The sequence below is a fragment of the Amblyomma maculatum genome, unplaced genomic scaffold (genome assembly GCF_055883805.1).
Source record: "Amblyomma maculatum isolate TAMU_Amacu unplaced genomic scaffold, ASM5588380v1 scaffold_14, whole genome shotgun sequence".
In the NCBI taxonomy this organism is placed as follows: domain Eukaryota; kingdom Metazoa; phylum Arthropoda; class Arachnida; order Ixodida; family Ixodidae; genus Amblyomma; species Amblyomma maculatum.
In genome coordinates this window covers 396,605-415,550 of record NW_028146739.1, presented here as the reverse complement: position 1 = coordinate 415,550, position 18,946 = coordinate 396,605, and the positions used below count along the sequence as shown (strand labels likewise).

The window sequence follows — 18,946 nt, the reverse complement described above, 5'->3', positions numbered from 1 at the left end:
CTATTGGGAAGAAACAGCATACTCTGACAAAGAAACAACAACACAGTGCTGACTTGAACGTTGAAGTCAGCGCTCAAGAGTGTGCTGTTTTTTTCCTGAGCTGTCACTAAAGGGGGCTTTCAAATTGCTTTGTGAACAAAAACTTTATTGTGAACAAGATAAAGTACTTTGTGCATTCTAATTATTCTTTAAAATAAAAAGTATCCTATATGTGATGTATAAAGGGGTACAGAAAAAATGAACATTATTTTTTTCAAGTGCTGGGAATTTTACAAAAATGCCATAAAGAGCCCGCAATCAGGCTTATCCTCACAATGAACTACCTAGAAGTTATCTAAGCTCGAACGGTTAGTACATCTTCAATTGTTTTGAAATGATAGTTTGCCTAAGCTGACACACTTAATTACTCATTATGACACCTGCAACATTTTTTTGTTTGTTTGTGCTAAGACAATGAAACTTATATCCTAATAAGAGGAAGATAAGCCATAGCTGAAAATTTTATCGAAATTGGTGCAACAGTTCAAAAATTAACCCTTTAGCCACGCGCCCCCCTAATCTCATGGTCTCGTGAAAAAATTTGTATCAACAATAGAACAAAAATCAGTATGCAGAAGGCATTCAGACAGATTTGCACTGCCACAGCTCGCCACTCACTGTGCTACGTATGTGCCTCCATGAACTTCTCACACTGCGACATTGGTTGCCATGCGTGGCCGAAAAGAGCTTCTTGCACGCGACAGGTATTTTCGATGGCGCAGATTGCTTGCAGTGCGTATAGTGAGTTGAGGATCGCATAGTCAGTGATGTGTGGACAGCGTGTAATGCTCAAAGCTGGGGATGCAGTTCGTTCGCGTGTGCGCATTTTTCTATTGGCATGAGAGGTGTGTACGGAACATCCCAAATTCTGCACATTTTACAGAACACACTTCGGCTGGGGACTTTTGCGAGTTTGTATCACCTTGATAGTTGCATCAACCAGATTCTACTATGTGCCATTATGAAAAGATGATTCATTCAAGATAAGTGCGCAACTGTGCTCTCCTGATTTCTGGCTGGAGCATGTTGCTAGAAGGGGTGCCTAGTGATGTATTTTTTCATCACTGCAACAGACTTAATGGAATATTTTCCCCATCTGCACATCCCCAGTATCATTGCAGAGGAGCTGAGCCGAAGTGTCCCCGACGAGAGCGTGGAATTGTTTGAGAAGCGCCACCTTGTTGACTTTGTGGTCCTTTTGGACTGGAGGAGCCCAGATGTGCCGGAGGACAACCAGGCCCCACTACGGGTCCTCAAAGACGCCATCTACAAGGTGCTGTTTGCTTCATGCTGCACACAAAGGCTCTAGCCAGTATTGCATTGTTCATATGCTGGTGCAATAGCTGTGCCAATTGGGCCGTTCCTGTTTCTGCACCATAAGCATGGAATTTGTTAAAATTGCGCCACGCTGCACCAAAATGTCCCAACTAGTAGATGCAAAAGCTTGCCATACTCAGGGACAGGTTTCTGCGGCCGTGATGTGGCCAGTCATAACGTTTCAGACATTGCAGTGTGCATCACTGGCCTTTAGCTTTGTTTTGAGATGGCGTCACGCCGTTCTAATGCTTACTCATATTTTTCTCTCTTGCATTCACGTGCTTCCTCCGCTCTCCGAGTATGCTGGACCGTTGCAGTTTGAAAATGCTTCACCACACGGGCTGACCCATTTGGTGAAGCATCCCTATAATGCAAAGGGGCCGCTTGTTACAAAGCACGACTGCTACTGCGTCGCACTGCGAAAAGGGCTGGGGTGATTTACCTGTGTTTTTGGAGCAACACTTGAACACAGTGTTTTAAGCACCGCATGCTTTTAAGGGGGGACACGGGTCTTTGGGACCAAAAAATGACCAAAAAACCGATTTTCTGAAAATGGCATTTTTGGAATCTGTGGCTATCAATCTACAAGTTCACCAATTTTCTTCTTCCAGAAGTCAGTATTTTCAGCATAATAACGAATTGAAATCATCGCGCGGGCTGAATTTGCGCAGCAGCAGACGATAAAACGGCACATTTTTCGTTGCGCGCAACTGCCGTTCCGCCGGACCGATCTCGGCCATGTTAGGCTCATTTGAAAGAGCGCTCTCTGGGTTTCAATTTCCCGCCGCTAGCGCTTGTCTGCCCTCAATGGCCACTGAGAAAAATAACCACAAAGAAAAACGAAAACGCGGCGTCTGATTCGCTGCTGAGCGCACGTGACTGCAACTGAGCCATCCGATTGGCTGATTCTATCGCACGTCGTCTGCATGCGGCGGGCCAGCAGCCGTTGAAAGCGTCCGAGACGCCATTTTGTTCTGAGTCGAGACCGAGGCGAGACGATGCCCCTCAGTAAATTCCGCTCGCGCCACAAATTCGGCAAAAAGAAGAAGAGTGCGCACGGCGACAACTTTCGGAACCGTCCTGCGGCACCCGAAAGCTCCGAGGATGTGCAGGAGCCAGCGGCAAGTCAAGAAGTCCCCGCGGACGAAATAGGCCTAGCGAGCTCGGCGGCGCCTACGCCCAGCGGACGCGTCCGCCACGACACGACGATGCTGCAGCCTTCGGACTTGATTGAAAAGAAAAGAAAAGCCGAAGGAATGCTGCAGGAGCTGGGTTCAACCGCAGCGACGAAGAGGAAAGCGGATTTCATCGCCACTTCTGACGCCCGTCTTCTTGACGCGACCGGCGGTTGCCGTGCGGACGATACGACGTTCACTGTTGTGAGTTTGGAGTCGCTGAACGAACTGTTGTCTGCTGTGAAGTGCAAAGTGTGTGGCGGGGATGTCCATATTTCAAAAGGAAATCGTGAATATGGTCTAGCCGTTAAACTCTCTCTCGCGTGCGTGATTTGCGGGGACATTTCATCGGCATGGAGTTCGCCGCGCGTGCAAGGCAGCCAGAAGATAAATCCGTTTGCCGTGAATATCCTTGCTGCACGCGCGATGCAAAGTACCGGACATAGGCAAACGGCGCTGAATGATGTGTTTGCGGCGATGAACATATCTCATCGTGGCCTGCACACGAAAACGTGGCAGGACTACGTAAAGAGTAAGCTGACGCCCGCAGCAACACGCGCAGCCGAAGGAGTGTTGAAAGACAGCGCCCGTTCTGTTCGGCAACTCTATAACGAGTTGAACCTTGACAACCCCGGGAACATTTCTGTCTCTTTCGATGGTTCATGGATGACCCGGGGTCATTCATCCCACATCGGTGTCGGCGCCGTAGTAGAACTTTTTACTGGACTGGTACTCGACTATGTAGTTTTCAGTAACTTTTGTGCTGGGTGTGAGCGTGGGCCCAAAGAAGGTGACCCGTCCTATGAGGCGTGGAAAGAAAGCCACTTGTGCCAAAAGAACACGGACAAAAAGTCCGGTGAAATGGAAGTTCAGGCCGGACTTGTTTTGTTTGAAAGGTCACTGGAGAAACATGGCCTTAGGTACACGACCATGCTCTCAGACGGCGATAGCCGCACATTTCTTGCATTGCAAGAATCAGCTGTGTACGGCTACATCGAAATCAGCAAAGAAGATTGCACAAACCATGTGCAGAAGCGGATGGGAACGGCCCTACGCAATGCAATTGCCAAGCATAAAGGTGATGCAAAAGAGAGCTTGAGTGGCAAAGCAAAGCTGACAGGCGACCTTGTCACCAAGTTGACATCGTATTACAGCTGGGCCCTGAAGTCCCATGCTGGAGATGTTGGGGCAATGCATAAGGCAGTGATGGCTACCTATCATCACGTAACCTCCAATGATACCGTGTCAAATCACACCCTCTGCCCGACAGGCGCAAACTCGTGGTGCCGCCAGAATGCTGCTGCAGCCAAGGGAGAGCCTGCTCCCAAGCACAGATACAGTTTGCCACCACATGTGTGCAAAGCACTTTTGCCTATTTATGAGCGTTTGGCAGACCCAAAGCTGCTGGAGCGGTGCCAGCAGGGAAAAACCCAGAACAGTAATGAAAGCTTGCACTCCCTAATATGGTCACTCGCACCAAAGGAGCGCCATGCGTCACTGTTCTCCGTTCAAGCAGCTGTTGCGGAGGCTGTTGTCCGCTTCAATGCAGGAAACCTACAAGCATGCTCAAAAATACTGAGTGAGCTAAATATGAACCCTGGCGTCCAGAATATCAGGAGGATGGCTGAGAAGGACAGGCGCCGAACAGCCGAATCAGTACGCAAGCGTGCCTCTGCGGAAAACATACATCGGGTACTGAAAAAGCGGCATTCTAGTCAGCCCAAGCAGTCAGATTACATGCCTGGTGCATATTAGCTGTCTGCAAGTGTAAATATGCATATATCTTTTTGAAATTTTGAATAAATTGTGCCTAGTTTGTTTTTTCCCATTTTCTCAAAACTCAAATTTTGGACACTTGGCTGGTTTAGTTCGTCGATATCTCTGCATCTAGGACAGATAGAGACGTAATTCCTTTTTCTAAATAAAGCTGAAGGTGCAGTGAATGCAATGATCGAAGCAGAATTCTTTATTCAAGCTTCAAAAATTTTTTATTTTGCCAAGTTAATTGAAGCATGATAGGCACGTCTTGAAGGACAACTTTCAAAGTGCAGCAAAATTGCTAATAAGGGTAAAATGGAAAAACTGCTTTGATCATTGCACTCTTTGGTCATTGTACTGTACCGCCATGCATTAAAAATGATGTTTTATAGAGGCATTTTTTTTGCGCGGAAGTACTAATTAAATGGATAATTAATACTATTATCTCGGGAATTAACTGACATAGAGAAAAACAAGTTACATTTTTGAAATCAGCATAAAAATCTGAACAAGAGGGTATGATTTTATCAGGATTGGCTTTAAAATAATGAAAATAGCTCTAAGACCAGTGTCCCCCCTTAATGGATGTAGCTCTAGTTTTTTTATGCGGCTCTTGGAAGCTTTTGGTATTTTGTTGGGCCATTCATCTACAGCATGATTACAAAACATAAAAATGAGCAGGGGACAAAACACAGGAGAGAAGTAAACACTTGGTAGTCATATCATACCAACTCACTCTTGGAATTCATGCAAGGTTGATTTTATGCTGTCTCATCGATAGACAGTTATGGCTTCTGTGTTTGTGCACATGTAAAATTTATTTCAGGGTTTTGAATTCCGTAATGCCAAAATTAACATCTGCAGATGCATTGCAATACACAAAATATATAACAACAGCCTATTAAATATAAGAACCACCAAGTCATTGCCAGCCCCTGGAGTCAGTTTGCATTGTTTTTTTATCCTCTTTCTGTTTCCTTTTGTCTTTTTTTGTTTCAATCACATTTCATTTTTTCTTTTCTACGGTGCTCACTTTTGAGTCATGGCTTCAAATTAGGCCCTGCTCTCGCAAGACACAAGCTGTGGATTTCTTTTATGGGGCAAGCAAGATAAGATCCCGTGCTCAAGATTGTCAAACCGTACAAGATGCGTGTAGCTTTTTTCATTTTAATTCGGTCCCCGAAGCTTGAAATATTAACCTCCTCACTTTTATGGCTCACATTCCTTTCTTTCAGTGTGATAGCATGCCTTGCAGTACAAAATGCTTATTCACAAATATAGGTACACATAGATTCTTAAAGGAAACATACTAACCGCCGGTGAGAGATGGCCCTAGCTAGATTTCTTTAGGATCACATTCATGCGTTTCGATACCGGTATTCACATGTAATTTTTTTCCTTTCTTTGCTCCGAAAGTAAGGTTTCTTCCTTGTTTAGCAACCTGCTTAGTTTTTGTTGAATGGCTCCAAAATTTGAATTTATGCTGCAAGTGCAGCTTTTTTTTCGGTGAGCTGCTCCAAATATAGATTGTACTGCTCCAAAAATTGCTACAAATCCTGTTTAAGCTTTTGCACCCCTGCCTATGCTAAAGGAGGTGCAGCATGTTGTGCAAGCATAACCAGAAATGCTAAGTGAACGGGAAATACATGGATGTAGTACATGTAGTACAGTGCAAAATAGACAAAACACATGGGAAGAAGACCTACGGTAGAATGAGCGGAGGATATGAAAGAGCAAGGAAGCCTCAAGTCACAAGCCAAGCTAATGTTTCCACAAGGGGACAGGGCAGTCATCGAAACGTTGGCTTGACTTGCAAACTAAGGGAAGAGGTGACACACATGCACCCTGTATCATCCACTATGGACCAACTTGCCCATTCTTCTTCAGGGACTTATTGTGAGCTTCTGTCTATGCAGTGGTCGACACAGAAGTTACTTAAGTCTGAGCCCATGGTCTTGAAGGATGGGTATGAAGACTGGCTCATGCGTTTCCCCACGCACACCACGAATCCCCACACCAGGCTCCCAGAATCAGCGCCTCCTGATGCCAGTGACTACAGCAACATCACAGGTGCGTGCCTATTCAGTGTTTATTGCACTTCTGAGTGTCCATGTTGTTTCCTTGTACTTTTCATCATCAGCTTAACGACTACAGTCACTGAACATTTTTTCTTACTCTGCGCGAACTTCATTGCTACCCGTGATTCGTTTATATGTCAATAACAGGGAGTTATTGCATGGCAGGGAGTTATAGCGAACCATGGCAGACGGAGCTCATGTTTCATTTTCAATCCATAATCTTGATCATTCAGATGGAAAAGGTACCTCCTGCCAGGGAAGTCTGTGAAGGTAATATTGGTGTTGAACGCGTGTTTCAGCGCAGTTAGAGACGAGCGTTTCGATGTGGCTGTTTATTCCAGGCCACCATACTGACTCTTGAGCAATAGCTTTGCAACTATACCCTGATGCCCGTCGTGAATGAGGTCATGCATGGAACGCTGAAGAGCCAAAGAAGCCCTTCACAAACACTGAGGTCCCCCTGATGCTGCCAGTACTTTTTAACGTTGCCTGGGCCAGCCTTTAGTGCAGTGTTCAAGCAGAAGGTTGCACTCACCATCAATGGCTCGTGCCTGACGAAGCTCTTCTTGGCATGTAGAGACTAAGTCTGGGAGTGAGCGAAGAATCCCTTCCACAAAGAGCTCAACTTGATCAGCTTGCCTTGGCAGTGAACCATCCACTGGTGCCCGTGAGAGCGTGTCAGCAGTGGCTAACAACTTGCCGGGTACATAGAGTACTTGGTACTGGAAGCTCATCAGCTTCAGTCGAAAACGCTGTATCCGTGGAGGCAGTAAGTCGATAGCCATGGACCCCATGAGTACAAGAAGTGGCTGGTGATCAGTCTCAAGGAAGAAATTTAGTCCACGGACATATTCCTCAAAACGAAGCACTCCCCAGCTTGCTGCCAAAGCCTCCTTCTCAGTGTGGCTGTACCGGCGTTCCGCTGAAGTCAGTGAACGTGACGCGAAGGCAACTGGACGATGCTCACCGGAAGGCTGCTCTTGTAGTAATATGGCACCAAGACCGAAGCAGCTGGCATCAGCTGATACTGTCGTCTTGTATGCAGTGTTGTACCGAGCAACGCAAAGGTCTGAGCAGAGCAGTTCCTTGAGCTTGGTAAAGGCCGACAGTTGAGCGTGGCCCCAAGTCCACTCAGACTCCTTCAGCAGCAAAGTTCGGATCAGGGCTGTTGTTCTGATACGTTAGGCAAAAAGCGTCCGATGTGGTTAAAAAGGCCCAGAAGTCCACGGACACCTGTGACGTCCTGTGGCACCGGCATCGCTTTTATTGTAGCGACTCTTCTGGGTCAGGAGAGATTCCCTCAGCGCTAACAATGACACCCAGGAACTTGACGCTGCTGGCTGCGAAAGTGCACTTCTTGCGGTTTAAAGTGACCCCCGCTTTTGTTAACCGATTGAGAACTTCCTGCAATCGACGGTCATGCTCTGCATGCGTCTTGCCAAAGACGAGAATATCGTCGATCATGTTCACAACACCCCACTGGCCTTCCAGGATACGGGACATCTGTCGCTGTAAGTACTCCAGTGCAGTCGGGATCCCAAATGGGAGCCGGAGAACATAGTAACGCCCAAATGGAGTTATGAACGCCGTGTACTCTTGGGACTCGGGAGACAGCTTGACCTGGTGGAAGCTTGACGTGGCATCCAACTTTGAGAAAACAGTGGCATCTCCCAGCAGACCAAGGCATTGTTCGACCGTGGGCAACATATGGCGTATCGCAAAATGACTTTGTTGAGACGGGTTAGATCCACGCAAAGCCTGAGGCCGATCTGGACCATGAAAAGGAAATAACAAGAAGAATAAGATTGGGATGGAGCGCATTTGGCAAGCACTCGCAGATTATGACTAGCAGCTTACCGGTATCACTCAAGAGGAAAGTATACAACAGTTGCATCTTGCCTGTACTCACCTATGGGGCTGAAACATGGAGGCTAACCAAGAGAGTTCTACTTAAGTTGAGGACAACCCAGAGGGCTATGGAACGAAAAATGGTAGGGGTAACATTAAGAGATAGAAAGCGTGCAGAGTGGGTCAGAGAAATAACTCAAGTTACCGACATTCTAGTAGAAATTAGGAAGAAGAAATGGACATGGACAGGACATGTAGTGCGAAGAGAGGATAACCGATGGTCGCTGAGGGTAACAAACTGGATTCCAAGGGAAGGAAATCGTAGCAGGGGGCGGCAGAAAGTTAGGTGGGCGGATGAGATTAAGAGGTTCGCAGGAGTCAAGTGGATGCAGCTAGCACAGAACCGGGTTAAGTGGAGAAATATGGGAGAGGCCTTCACCTTGCAGCGTGTATAGTCAGGCTGCTGCTGATGATGATTATTAGTCAGTGGTATCAGTATCGGGCTTCCAGCCAGAGAAGGTGCTATCTAGCAGTGGTATCATCTGACTGTTTCGATGGTTTTGGTTTCACCACGCTGACTCCGCGATCCTTGCGACCACAGGGCCCATAATGCACACGCAACTGGAAGGAGGTCAGTCGCACCTCACTCGATGTAGGATTGGCTGCCGGATCACTTGGTACATTGCATGGGTCCCTAGCGGGCCTCTTCAGCCATGCTGTTCATGCCCTACAGCCGAATCATGGATGATTGACCAGCACTCCCAAAGACCGCATTGGTCATGCTATTGAAAAATATGCGGTACCGAACGCGTTTAAATGTACTGTAGGGGAAGATGTATTTAGCAAGGGACTCTTGGCAGACGACGATCGTGAAAACCCTGAAACCGAGAGCATATCCTGGGCTCATACGTTTCGCGCTTGCGCACGGTCCTAGACGCGAAGAAGCATGCTAGCCAGTAGCTCACGCACTGCTATCCTGTGCCTGAGCTAGAAGCGGCCTGCTACGGGTTTTAGAAGTGAGGAACATGTGCGATTGCCAGGGCAAATGTGAGCTGCTCTTCTCATGGTGCATGACATTCTCCAATCAAGCGTGTCAGCGTGAGGACTGGAGGAGCGAACCGGCCTATAAAGGTTCGTGCCACTATTCCGTGCCTGGTAACGTATTAGCAAACCATATCCCGTAGGAGCACTCGTGCAGACGACGCTTTGGCACGTAATTCCTCTGAGCAGCGCCACCTGGCGACAAATAGTGTATATATTGTCTAAAACGAATAAGAACGCATTTAAAAGCTACTGTTGCCGTCGTTTTAGTGGCGCAATGTATTAACACTACCCATATCTGTACTGATGCCACTTAAACATCTGTTCGATTTCCGTTGGACAGTAATATACGTGCACAACAGAGACGAGACAAAGAGGAGAAGTGGACAACGACTGCGCCGTCATTGTCCACTTCTCCTCTTTGTCTCGTCTCTGTTGCGCACGTATATTACTGTCCATCATGGTTCACCAATCAGCCGACTCCTGTGTTGGAATTTTTTTCCTGAATATTTTTTTTGTAATTGCCTTCACCATAATTATATCCTGCCTTTAGTGAGTATATGTTACCTTTAGGTTGCGTTCACAGACACCTCTAAGTAACAATCGGTATGACAACACTTTCACTAAGCAATTACATTCCCCATTATCGTTCCCTGCGTCAGTGAGTGTATGTTACCTTTAGGTTGCGTTCCGAGACATCTTGCAGCAACAATCGCCTTTTACAGTGAGTTATGTTACCTTTAGGTTGCGTTCCGAGAGACCTTTCAGCAACAATCGCCATTTAACTCGCTGAGAGCGTCGTCTGCTTCAGTGCGCCTACGGGATATGGTTTGGCAATACGCTGCCTGGTGTAGGGTTGCGTTGGATGTGAAAGTGTGTAGCGCATATGCTTTGCAGGGCAACTGTGATTTTTACTGATTTTTCCTTGCATTATGTGCAGTTGAAAACTTTGCCATTTGCGCTATTATGAAATTACACCTCGTGTTACAGTAAACCCGTTTTTGATAGTTCCCGTTTTTGATAGTTTATCTACAGAGGTTAGAAATATCTTGTCCGATTTCCTGTTGGTGCTGCTCGGCGTTCACGTGTTGTGTTTGGAGCGGACTGTGGCGATGAATCTGATGCTTGAGATGGACGTATAAATATGCCACCTTTCCGTTTAATAAATAGTTGGTAGTGGGCGCACGTGGTGTCCCCTTCTTGTCTGTGTCCGTTTTCGTGTTGCGCCGCCGTTCAATTTTACTTTATATAGCGCATATTCTTCAAAAGTGATGTCGACTTCGGCATCGCTGGCGCAACCAGTAGCTTCGCGAACTTTGTCACAGAGTTTATCACAATCACTAAACTTGTCAGTGTCTGTTTCGAGCATGGAGGGTTCAAGCGATCTCTCGCTGTGCGAAAAGCCCACGTGCGTGAAGCAATTCACAATCGTCAGTGGCCGGACTTGTCACCAGGCTTCAGCAATCAGGTGGACTTTTACTAGATTTACTTTTACTAGAAATAGATTTAAATCTGTTTTGTACTTCTTACCGCTGTCGTAAGAACGCAAAATTCAGTGCAGGAGGCTCTTTCTATAAAATTAGCAAGCAACCTCAATGACTCCTTGGTCCATCGGCTGGAGCACGAACGTCATATTCGCAGGCAGGAACTCCAGCGTAACTGCCTCCAAGTTGTCAATTTTTCCGTGGCCGGGGCAGTTGTCCACCACGAACAACACTTTCCTACCGTCCTTCGCCATTTTGCGATCGAGAGCACGTACGTACGTGCCGCAGTCATCCAGGCCGTTTTATTGGCGCGGTAGGTCACGTCTTTCGGGAGCCGTGCACTTCGGAAGCATCGTGGATTTTATGACTTGCCGATAATAAGCAGCGGCAGCTTTTCATTGCCGATGGAGTTGGCTCTGAAAAGTATTGTTACCCTGTCTTTGCTGCTTAGCCACTGTGCACGCTGCTCCCTTTGGCGTGTATGTGCAGCTAGGCAGCATCTTATAAAAGAGTGCTGCTTCGTCGCGGTTGAAAATGTCCTTGTCCGCGTAAGCCTTTTTGAAGCTCAGCGAGGTGGTGGTTCCGCCAGTTGTCAGCAGCCCCTTCATCAACTGTGCCACTCTCGCCATGGACTGTCTGCAAGGCAACGTTGTTTCTCTTCTTAAACTGTTCAAACCAGCCATTGCTGCAATTGAAGTCCATGCAATGCCAGAGCGTCGGCCTTTTCTATCAGCATTTGGGTGGTCACGGGAAGGTTGGCTGCCCTGACATTCTAGAGCCACAATCCGGGATTTTGAGGCTCGAATCTGCTTCCGCTTGCTCGAGAAGCTTTGCTCGAAGTCGTCCAATACCTTTATACTGTCGAGAGCGTCAACAATGGGATGTCAAATTCTTTGGCGATGCTTGTTTTTGACTTTCCTCCTTTGTCTACTTCCTTGATTAATGCGACTTTTCTCTCCAGCATCAGAGATTTGCACTACTTAGGGCGGGACATCGTCGTCTGTTGCAGACACCACATACACAACAAAAGTCAGTCAACGCTTCGTGCACATAGTGCAACGAAACCACACAATCACTAACCGGTATGCATGTGCGAAGGACAGCTGACTGAACCACGCCGAACCGACTGCCCAATAAGACCCATCAGCCCCCGCGCGCGAGCGGCGCTCACGTGACTGCTCCCAAGGCGAAAAATGGCTGCATCCGCGAGAATTTTGTATTCGCTTTTCGAACATGACCGCGTTCGGCACTTAGTATAGGAATAAAGCGCTCGCTCGGAGTCCGCATCACATTTCGGTAATGACCTTTGCCTTTGGTCCTTCCATTAAAAATTTCGAGATATCCGCATTACGCCTGAAAATTGCTTCGAGATAAATGGGAGCTAATACATAGCTCCTATGGGAGGTGAAGGCACGACTTTTGACTTTAGCGTTTCATTTTTAAACACTGCAAACTTTTTTTGTAGGGCACACTAACCAAATGCTTTTGCAAAGTCACGGTATATATACAATGTTTGAACATTAGCGTTTGTCTCTGCGAGAACATGGACTATTTCTTTGATTTAGGTTACCATATTTACACGATTGTAAGTCGCCTCCCGAAATCGCATATCCAGAGAAAAAGAAACATACTGGTAGACGCTTTCCAGAATGCAAATTTATTGCCCACCTGAACAACTCGTCCCCACTTCTAAGGACGTATTTCGGTGATATGCACTGCTAGCTTGGCCTCCAGGTCTGGAAAGCGTCCCGACTGCAGAAGCCTTTTCGTTTGGCATTATGCACGCATAACTCGTTTAGAAGCTTGCAGCCCACTACGCATTTGTTTGATGTTTGAGCAAAAAAGTATTGTCACCCGCTTTTTGCTCAGCATGCCTCCATGGCATTTTTTGTCCCTTCAGGTCGAGCGTTTTCGATGGAAGACAAATATATCAGGAAGGTCAGCGGTCATAAAACAGAACCCTACGGAACTCCAGATGTTACTTGGTTTAGGTTTGAGTCATAGCTGTCAAGTGCTACATATTGGCAGTGGCTAGTAAGAAAGCACTCTATCCAAGTAAGAAGTTTAGGATCTAAATTTGAAAGAGACAGCTTAAGCATTAGTAACTTATGGTTAACATTATCAAATGCTTTGGAGAAGTCAAGAAAAGTATCAATGTCAGACTGTTTATCTAGAATAGCATGCAAGCTATGCATGAAAACCAGTGACTGCGTTTCACAGGAAAATGAACTTCTAAAGCCATGTTGCGCATTTGTGAGAAATGAGTTTTTTTCCTAGAGATTAAAGATATGCGAATACAGCACATGCTCCAATTGAAAGAATGACCGTGCATGGCTCATGGACTGGATGTGATTTAATGGCTGTCAACTCGGTCCACACTTCACGAGGCTGATAGCTTCGCCAGAGTCCTTGAATACCGCTTTGTGGTTGTGAAACTTCTCCGTCACTCTATAGGAGAGTTTGGTACACTGCCCAGAGCGGCCGCAGGGCAGTGCTGGCATCAGTCAAGGTTGACCATATAAGCTGGCTAGGCAAAAAGAATCAAAGAAAGCAGGATTGGATTCAAGATGACGAGGGTAATTGTTTAAAGGAAGACAACGCAGTGAACTACATTACATCAGTTATAGCCGAGTCATTTAAGAGCAACAATAGGGTAATCTCCGCTAATCAGGAAGCAACACAAGATAGCAGAATACAAAGCAGCTTAGAACTGACCAATCTAAACTGGAAAAGAGCAGAAAAAAATATTCCTAAAAACACATCTACAGGAATAGATGGAATTTCGATCAAGCTGATTAATGAACTTGGTCCAAGGAGTAATTGTTAAAAGCTTTGGAAACAGCCATTACGAATAAGCAAATTCCGGGCAGCTGGCGGCAGAGTAAACTGAATTTGATTTATAAAGGGAAAGGAGATAGGATGCACATAACATCCTACAGGCCGATTACATTAATGTCTGTTAGATACGGGTTAGCCATGCAGGCGGTAATTATGGGTAGAAAGTAAGATACTCGGGGAATTTCAGAATGGGGTTAGAAATGGTAGGCGCTTAAATGATAGCCTTTTCGTGCTTAATCAATGCATCGAAATAGCTAAACCAGGAAACAGAGCTTTGTATTTAGCCATTCTGGACATAAACGGGGCGTATGACAATGTAAACAGGGAACTCCTACTAAAAGAAGAAAGTATTTGTCATAAGGGATTTCCTACAGGAAATATACAGGGATAACAAAGTAGAAATTACATGGGAAGAAATGAGAAGTACGGACGCTGTCAAGGTATGCAAAGGATTAAGACAAGGTTGTCCTCTATCACTGCTGCTGTCCATGCTTTATATGATAAATATGGAACGGAGGCTACAAGAAAGTAAGCTAGGTTTTAACCTTTCATATAGATTAAGCAGAAAGGTCGTAGAGCAGCGCCACCCCGGTTTAATGTATGCAGCGTTCTAACAGACAGCACAACGAGGCTCACTGTAACCAAAATTATGCTTGATGGCAATATTCATTCACTAAAATTTGTGAAGGCTGCAGCGGACGGCGTGGCAATGGTCAGTGGACAGGGTTGTTGTCGGTAGCCATAGCGGAGAACGGAGTAGCCTGCTGCGCAGCAGTGATCAAGGCAGTGAGCACTTCATATCTTTGTATCAGAAAAGACAAATATTATCAGGACTGCTGTTATACTCATGCAACAGTAGCATGTCTGAACAAGTGCGGAGCCTTCGGCAGAGGTGCCTCCCGCAGGCGCGCCAAGCGACGAACTGCGCTGCTCTCTTCCTACTTAGCTCGTCGCTAGGCCTAGTCGGTTTCGCCGATTGACACTTCGGAATGGATCAGCGACTCAACGCTGTAATAAAGGTTCATCTTCCATCACCGCTTTACTATAGGGTGCCGATCTCATAATAAAATAAGCTCAATAAAACGTGTGTATGGCGACTGTCCTCAATCGGCCTAATTTGCTCTCCACAAGTTGCGCCGGCCACTTTATTCCGGGCTGTTCCGGGTCGCTTGCAGTATTGCTCGACTCACCGGGGTCACACTGGCGGTTCATGGCTATTGTATGCGCCTTCTGCGAGCGCCGGCTGCTTTGTTCTGGGTTGTTCCGGGCCGCTTGCAGTATTACTCGACTCACTGCGGTCACACCAACGGTTCGTGGTGATTGTAAGCGCTTTCTGCGAGCGCCAGCCGCTTTGTTCCGGGTTGTTCCGGGCCGCTTGCAGTATTGCTCGACTCACTGGGGTCACACTGGTGGTTTGTGGTGATTGTAGGCGCTTTCTGCGAGCGCCGACCGCTTTGTTCCGGGCCGCTTGCAGTATTGCCGGGGTCACACCGGCGGTTCGGGGTGATTGTGCGCGCATTCTGCGATGTAAGCAATTGTCACTGTTTCCAAAACTATACTCGATGATTATCTTCCTTTGCTAAAATTTTTGAATTTTCTCTGAACAATCACCAGATTCGCATGCATGAAGCAGCGCTCAAAATGGTGCACGAAAGCGGTGCCTCAATCAGTGCAATTCAAACCATATACTAGCGAGATCTTACACGCGCTCCTTCCATAGTCAAAGCCCCGTTTTTATTTTTTTCAGAGCCGCTCACATATTGTAGTGAAGCGAGCGGTCGACATCGGCACTGCTACAAGCAACAGATTGATGGAGAGCGAGTTGGCAATATCTGTTCGCAGGCGAAAACGGCATGTTCCCGAATAGTTCGTGTTGGCGTGGCATGACAGGGTCGCCAAAACGACACAAGCATCATGTTTACGGATGCAGTTGACCAACTCTCTCCGCGGTGGGACTCCGCCATGAGAGTATATGGCGAGGTCACACTGCGAACGGAGCTGAAACCGAGCTGAAACCGAAACTGAAACCGAAACGAACTGAAACCGAAACTGTTGCTTACTAATAATAGGAGAATAAATTATCTAATATGATTTTCGGCTTCTAACACTGTGCTCTATGCTTATTGAATTGCTACGCACTATTTACAACCAAATCTTCGTGCTGTACTTTTGACAGCACAAAACTTTGGTGTCCCTACCCTTTTAACATGCAAGGCCATGAAATACCCAGAGGGGCAGAACATAAATACCTCGGGGTAAGGGTAAATGAAGGGTCGACATATAAAAACATGCGCAGTCACTTAGGGCTAAAAGCGCGAAGAAATGAGGGGATAATGAAGCATAGGGCATTGTGGGGATTCAACAAGTATGAGGTATTGAGGGGTATTAGGAAAGGAATTATGGTGCCCGTACTTACTTTCGGAAATGCGGTTTTGTGCCTAAAATGAGAGGTACAGTCGACATTAGAAATATATCAGAGAGCCGTTGGACGATTAGCACCAGGTGCCCACGCCAAAACCACAAATGAGGCGGTACAGGGAAATATGGGCTGGGCATCTTTTGAAGCACGGGAAGCTCAGAGTAAAATATTACATGCGGAACGCCTGAAGAAATCGGACAGTAACAGGGGGGCAGCTGAAGTATTTAAATACTTATATCTAAAAAGCGGTGACTCACAATGGAGGAAAAGAACTAGGAAACTAACCAGTAATCATGCTGGTCACAAGGACAAAGAAATAAAGAGCATTAAACAACAGGTGAAAAACACAGAAGGTAAAAATTGGATATTTTCGATGAAAAAAAAACAGAGTGTGGAATTATACCAAAAGTGGAAAATGCAGATCTGGGAGGAAGCTTGCTTTGATAACTCAAGAGGCAGTGCCCTACTCTTTGAAGCTAGATCAGGGTGCCTTAGAACACGTAGCTACAAAAAGATATTTGACGATGAGATGACGCATGTGCAGTATGTGGTAAATTCATAGAAACAATTGAACATTTTATATTCGAATGTGATGGTGTCGATGCAGGCGCAGTCACTTTTCGAGGCCCTGGGGTTTAGAGATACCAGTGGTCAGGTGAATGAATCTGCTGTGGAAGCTAACAAAAAGTGATTGGAAGATTGGTGGCTTAAAAGCAGAAAAGTGACGTTAGTAATGTAGAAATCAACATTCAATAAATGGCATGATTGTATTGTTACAAGGCACAGTCCGATGTAGTCACTGTCAGGGACACACTCGCAGGACCAACAGAGCATCTGGGAGCCAGAGGAGTATGAGGGAGCCAGGAGGGTAGCAGGCATCACAGTGCTGAAGACCGTAATGGTGCTTTTGAGAGCGCCAAGCAGGTCTTGAGCAATGCGATGGCATGAGAAGCGTAACTGCAGGAGGCACTAAGGTATCAAAAAAGGGTCGTGGCCGAAAAGTAGACGTCCCAGTCATGATGATGGTCATACATTGACATCATGTCGGTCAGTGTGCGAGGTGCTCAGTAAGACCGTTCGTTTGTGGATGGCAGGCCATGGTGAAACTGTGCATAGTGCATGAGCGGAGAATGTCATCAACTACTTTAGATAGGAAGCAGCGACTGTGATCGGTGATCAGTCGACGAGGAGTGCCATGAAGCAACATGACATCTTGCAGAAGAAAGTCTGCATCGTCCAAGACACAGCTGGTGGGGATGGCTCTGGTTAGGGCATACCGGGTGGCGTAATCGGTATTTGCTCACTGAAGTTGACGTGGGAAATAGCCCAAGCATGTCGAGACCAACTCGAGAAAACGGCTCAGTCAAAACTGCGAGTGGTTGTAGGGGCCGGGATAAGGGACGGTGTCTTCCTGCGCTGGCACAGCTCACAGGCGACAACGTGGTGACAAACAGAACGGTAAAGTCCAGGCCAGTAGAATTGTCGTCGAACATTGTCGTATATGCGTGACACTCAGAGGTTCACTGCTGTAGGTGCAAAAACAGTGGAGCGTAGATTTGTCGGGACAACAAGCAAAAGGTCTACACCATCTGGGGGCATATTGCATCGGTATAATGTGCCATTAAGCAGCACAAACATACTGGTGGACGGATCGAAGCTGTCGTTACGCAGGTGGTCACTCTGTTCGACGCTGATGTGAAGAAAGTCCGAGATGGACAAAATGCAGTCGTTGGCAGTATTGTTAGGTAGTTTGGGAGGCTGGACAAGTAGTCGGTGTCTTGATGTAGCCGGCCTGACTTGTACACAACAGTAAACATGTATTCTTGTAATCGCAAGGCCCAGCGACCTAAGCGGTCTTTAAGTGAGGACAGCCAGCACAAGGCATGATGGTCTGTCACTGCGCAAACAAACAAGAGCGGAATTTGGTCAACGCCTAAACAAGTGCGAGGCATTCGCGCTCCGTAATGGAGTGATTGCGCTCAGACGGAGATAGCAGGCATAGGCGCGTGAGAGTGGCCATGTTCGTACTGGGCAAGGATGGCGCCAATACCATGCGTCTGTGCGCAGTTCTGCAGGTGCAGACGGATCCAAGTGCGCCGTGACAGAGGGAGCGATGAGAGCGGAAATGAGCGTTGTGAAGGCATGAGGTTGCTCACTTCTTCACAAGAATTCACGTTTTTTTGCAGAAGGGAGGTAAGGGGACGTGCTAGGTCAGCGAATTTTGAATGAAACGACGGAAGTAGGAGTAGAGCTCGAGAAAACTTCGAACATCACTTATAGTATGTGGTGTAGGGAACTCGCACATTGCGCAAACTTTATCAGGGTCGGGCTGCATGCCATTTGCAACTATTAAATGTCCCAGGATTTTAATCTGGCGGTGGCCGAAGGTCCATTTTTTTGCATTCAGTTGAAGACCGGCGCGACGAAAGATGGCCAGTGTCGTAGAAAGCCGTTGAAGGTGGCTTGTGAACGTGGGAGAGAAAACGACGTCATGTAAGTAGCATAAGCACGTTGTCCACTTTAAGCCACGGAGAAGTGAGTCCATCATACGCTCGAAGGTCGCAGGAACATTACAGAGGCCAAATGGCATGACCTTGAATTGGTATAGTCCGTCAGGGGTAACAAATGTGGCTTTCTCTCGATCTCGTTCGTCGACAGCTATTTGCCAGTAGCCAGAATGCATGTCGATCGAAGAAAAATAGCTGGCACCTCGCAAACAGTCAAGGGCATCGTCAATTCTCAGGAGCGGGTGAACATCTTTTTTAGTTACCTGATTAAAGTTGTGGTAGTTGACACAGAATCTCCAAGTTGGATCTTTTTGACTAGAACGACAGGGGAGACCCAGGGACTGCAGGAAGGCTCAATATTATTGTTTTTCAGCATCTTGTCGACCTCCATCTGTGCTTAGCAAGGGAGACTCGATAAGACGTTCAGTGAACGGGGCTGGCA

General features: G+C 46.8%; 2 protein-coding genes across 6 annotated transcripts in view; both read left to right on the top strand.

The window, feature by feature from the left end:
- Positions 1–18,946, top strand: part of LOC146172058 (ubiquitin carboxyl-terminal hydrolase 8-like) — a 469,773-nt gene that overhangs the window by 102,914 nt on the left and 347,913 nt on the right. For all 5 annotated transcript variants that reach the window (XM_084586092.1, XM_084586094.1, XM_084586091.1 and 2 more), the window contains 2 exons: positions 1,150–1,312; positions 6,206–6,359. In XM_084586092.1, coding sequence (XP_084442218.1) covers positions 1,150–1,312; positions 6,206–6,359 — 317 coding nt within the window. The remainder of the gene's footprint in view (positions 1–1,149; positions 1,313–6,205; positions 6,360–18,946) is intronic.
- On the top strand, positions 2,138–4,888 carry LOC146172063 (uncharacterized). The gene has a single exon (XM_084586115.1). The coding sequence runs from the start codon at positions 2,355–2,357 to the stop codon at positions 4,284–4,286; it is 1,932 nt and encodes a 643-aa protein (XP_084442241.1). The 5' UTR covers positions 2,138–2,354; the 3' UTR covers positions 4,287–4,888.

What these genes read in the sequence shown, in the direction of transcription:
- LOC146172063 (XM_084586115.1), top strand. Translation starts at nt 2,355, where the DNA reads ATGCCCCTCAGTAAATTCCGCTCGCGCCACAAATTCGGCAAAAAGAAG.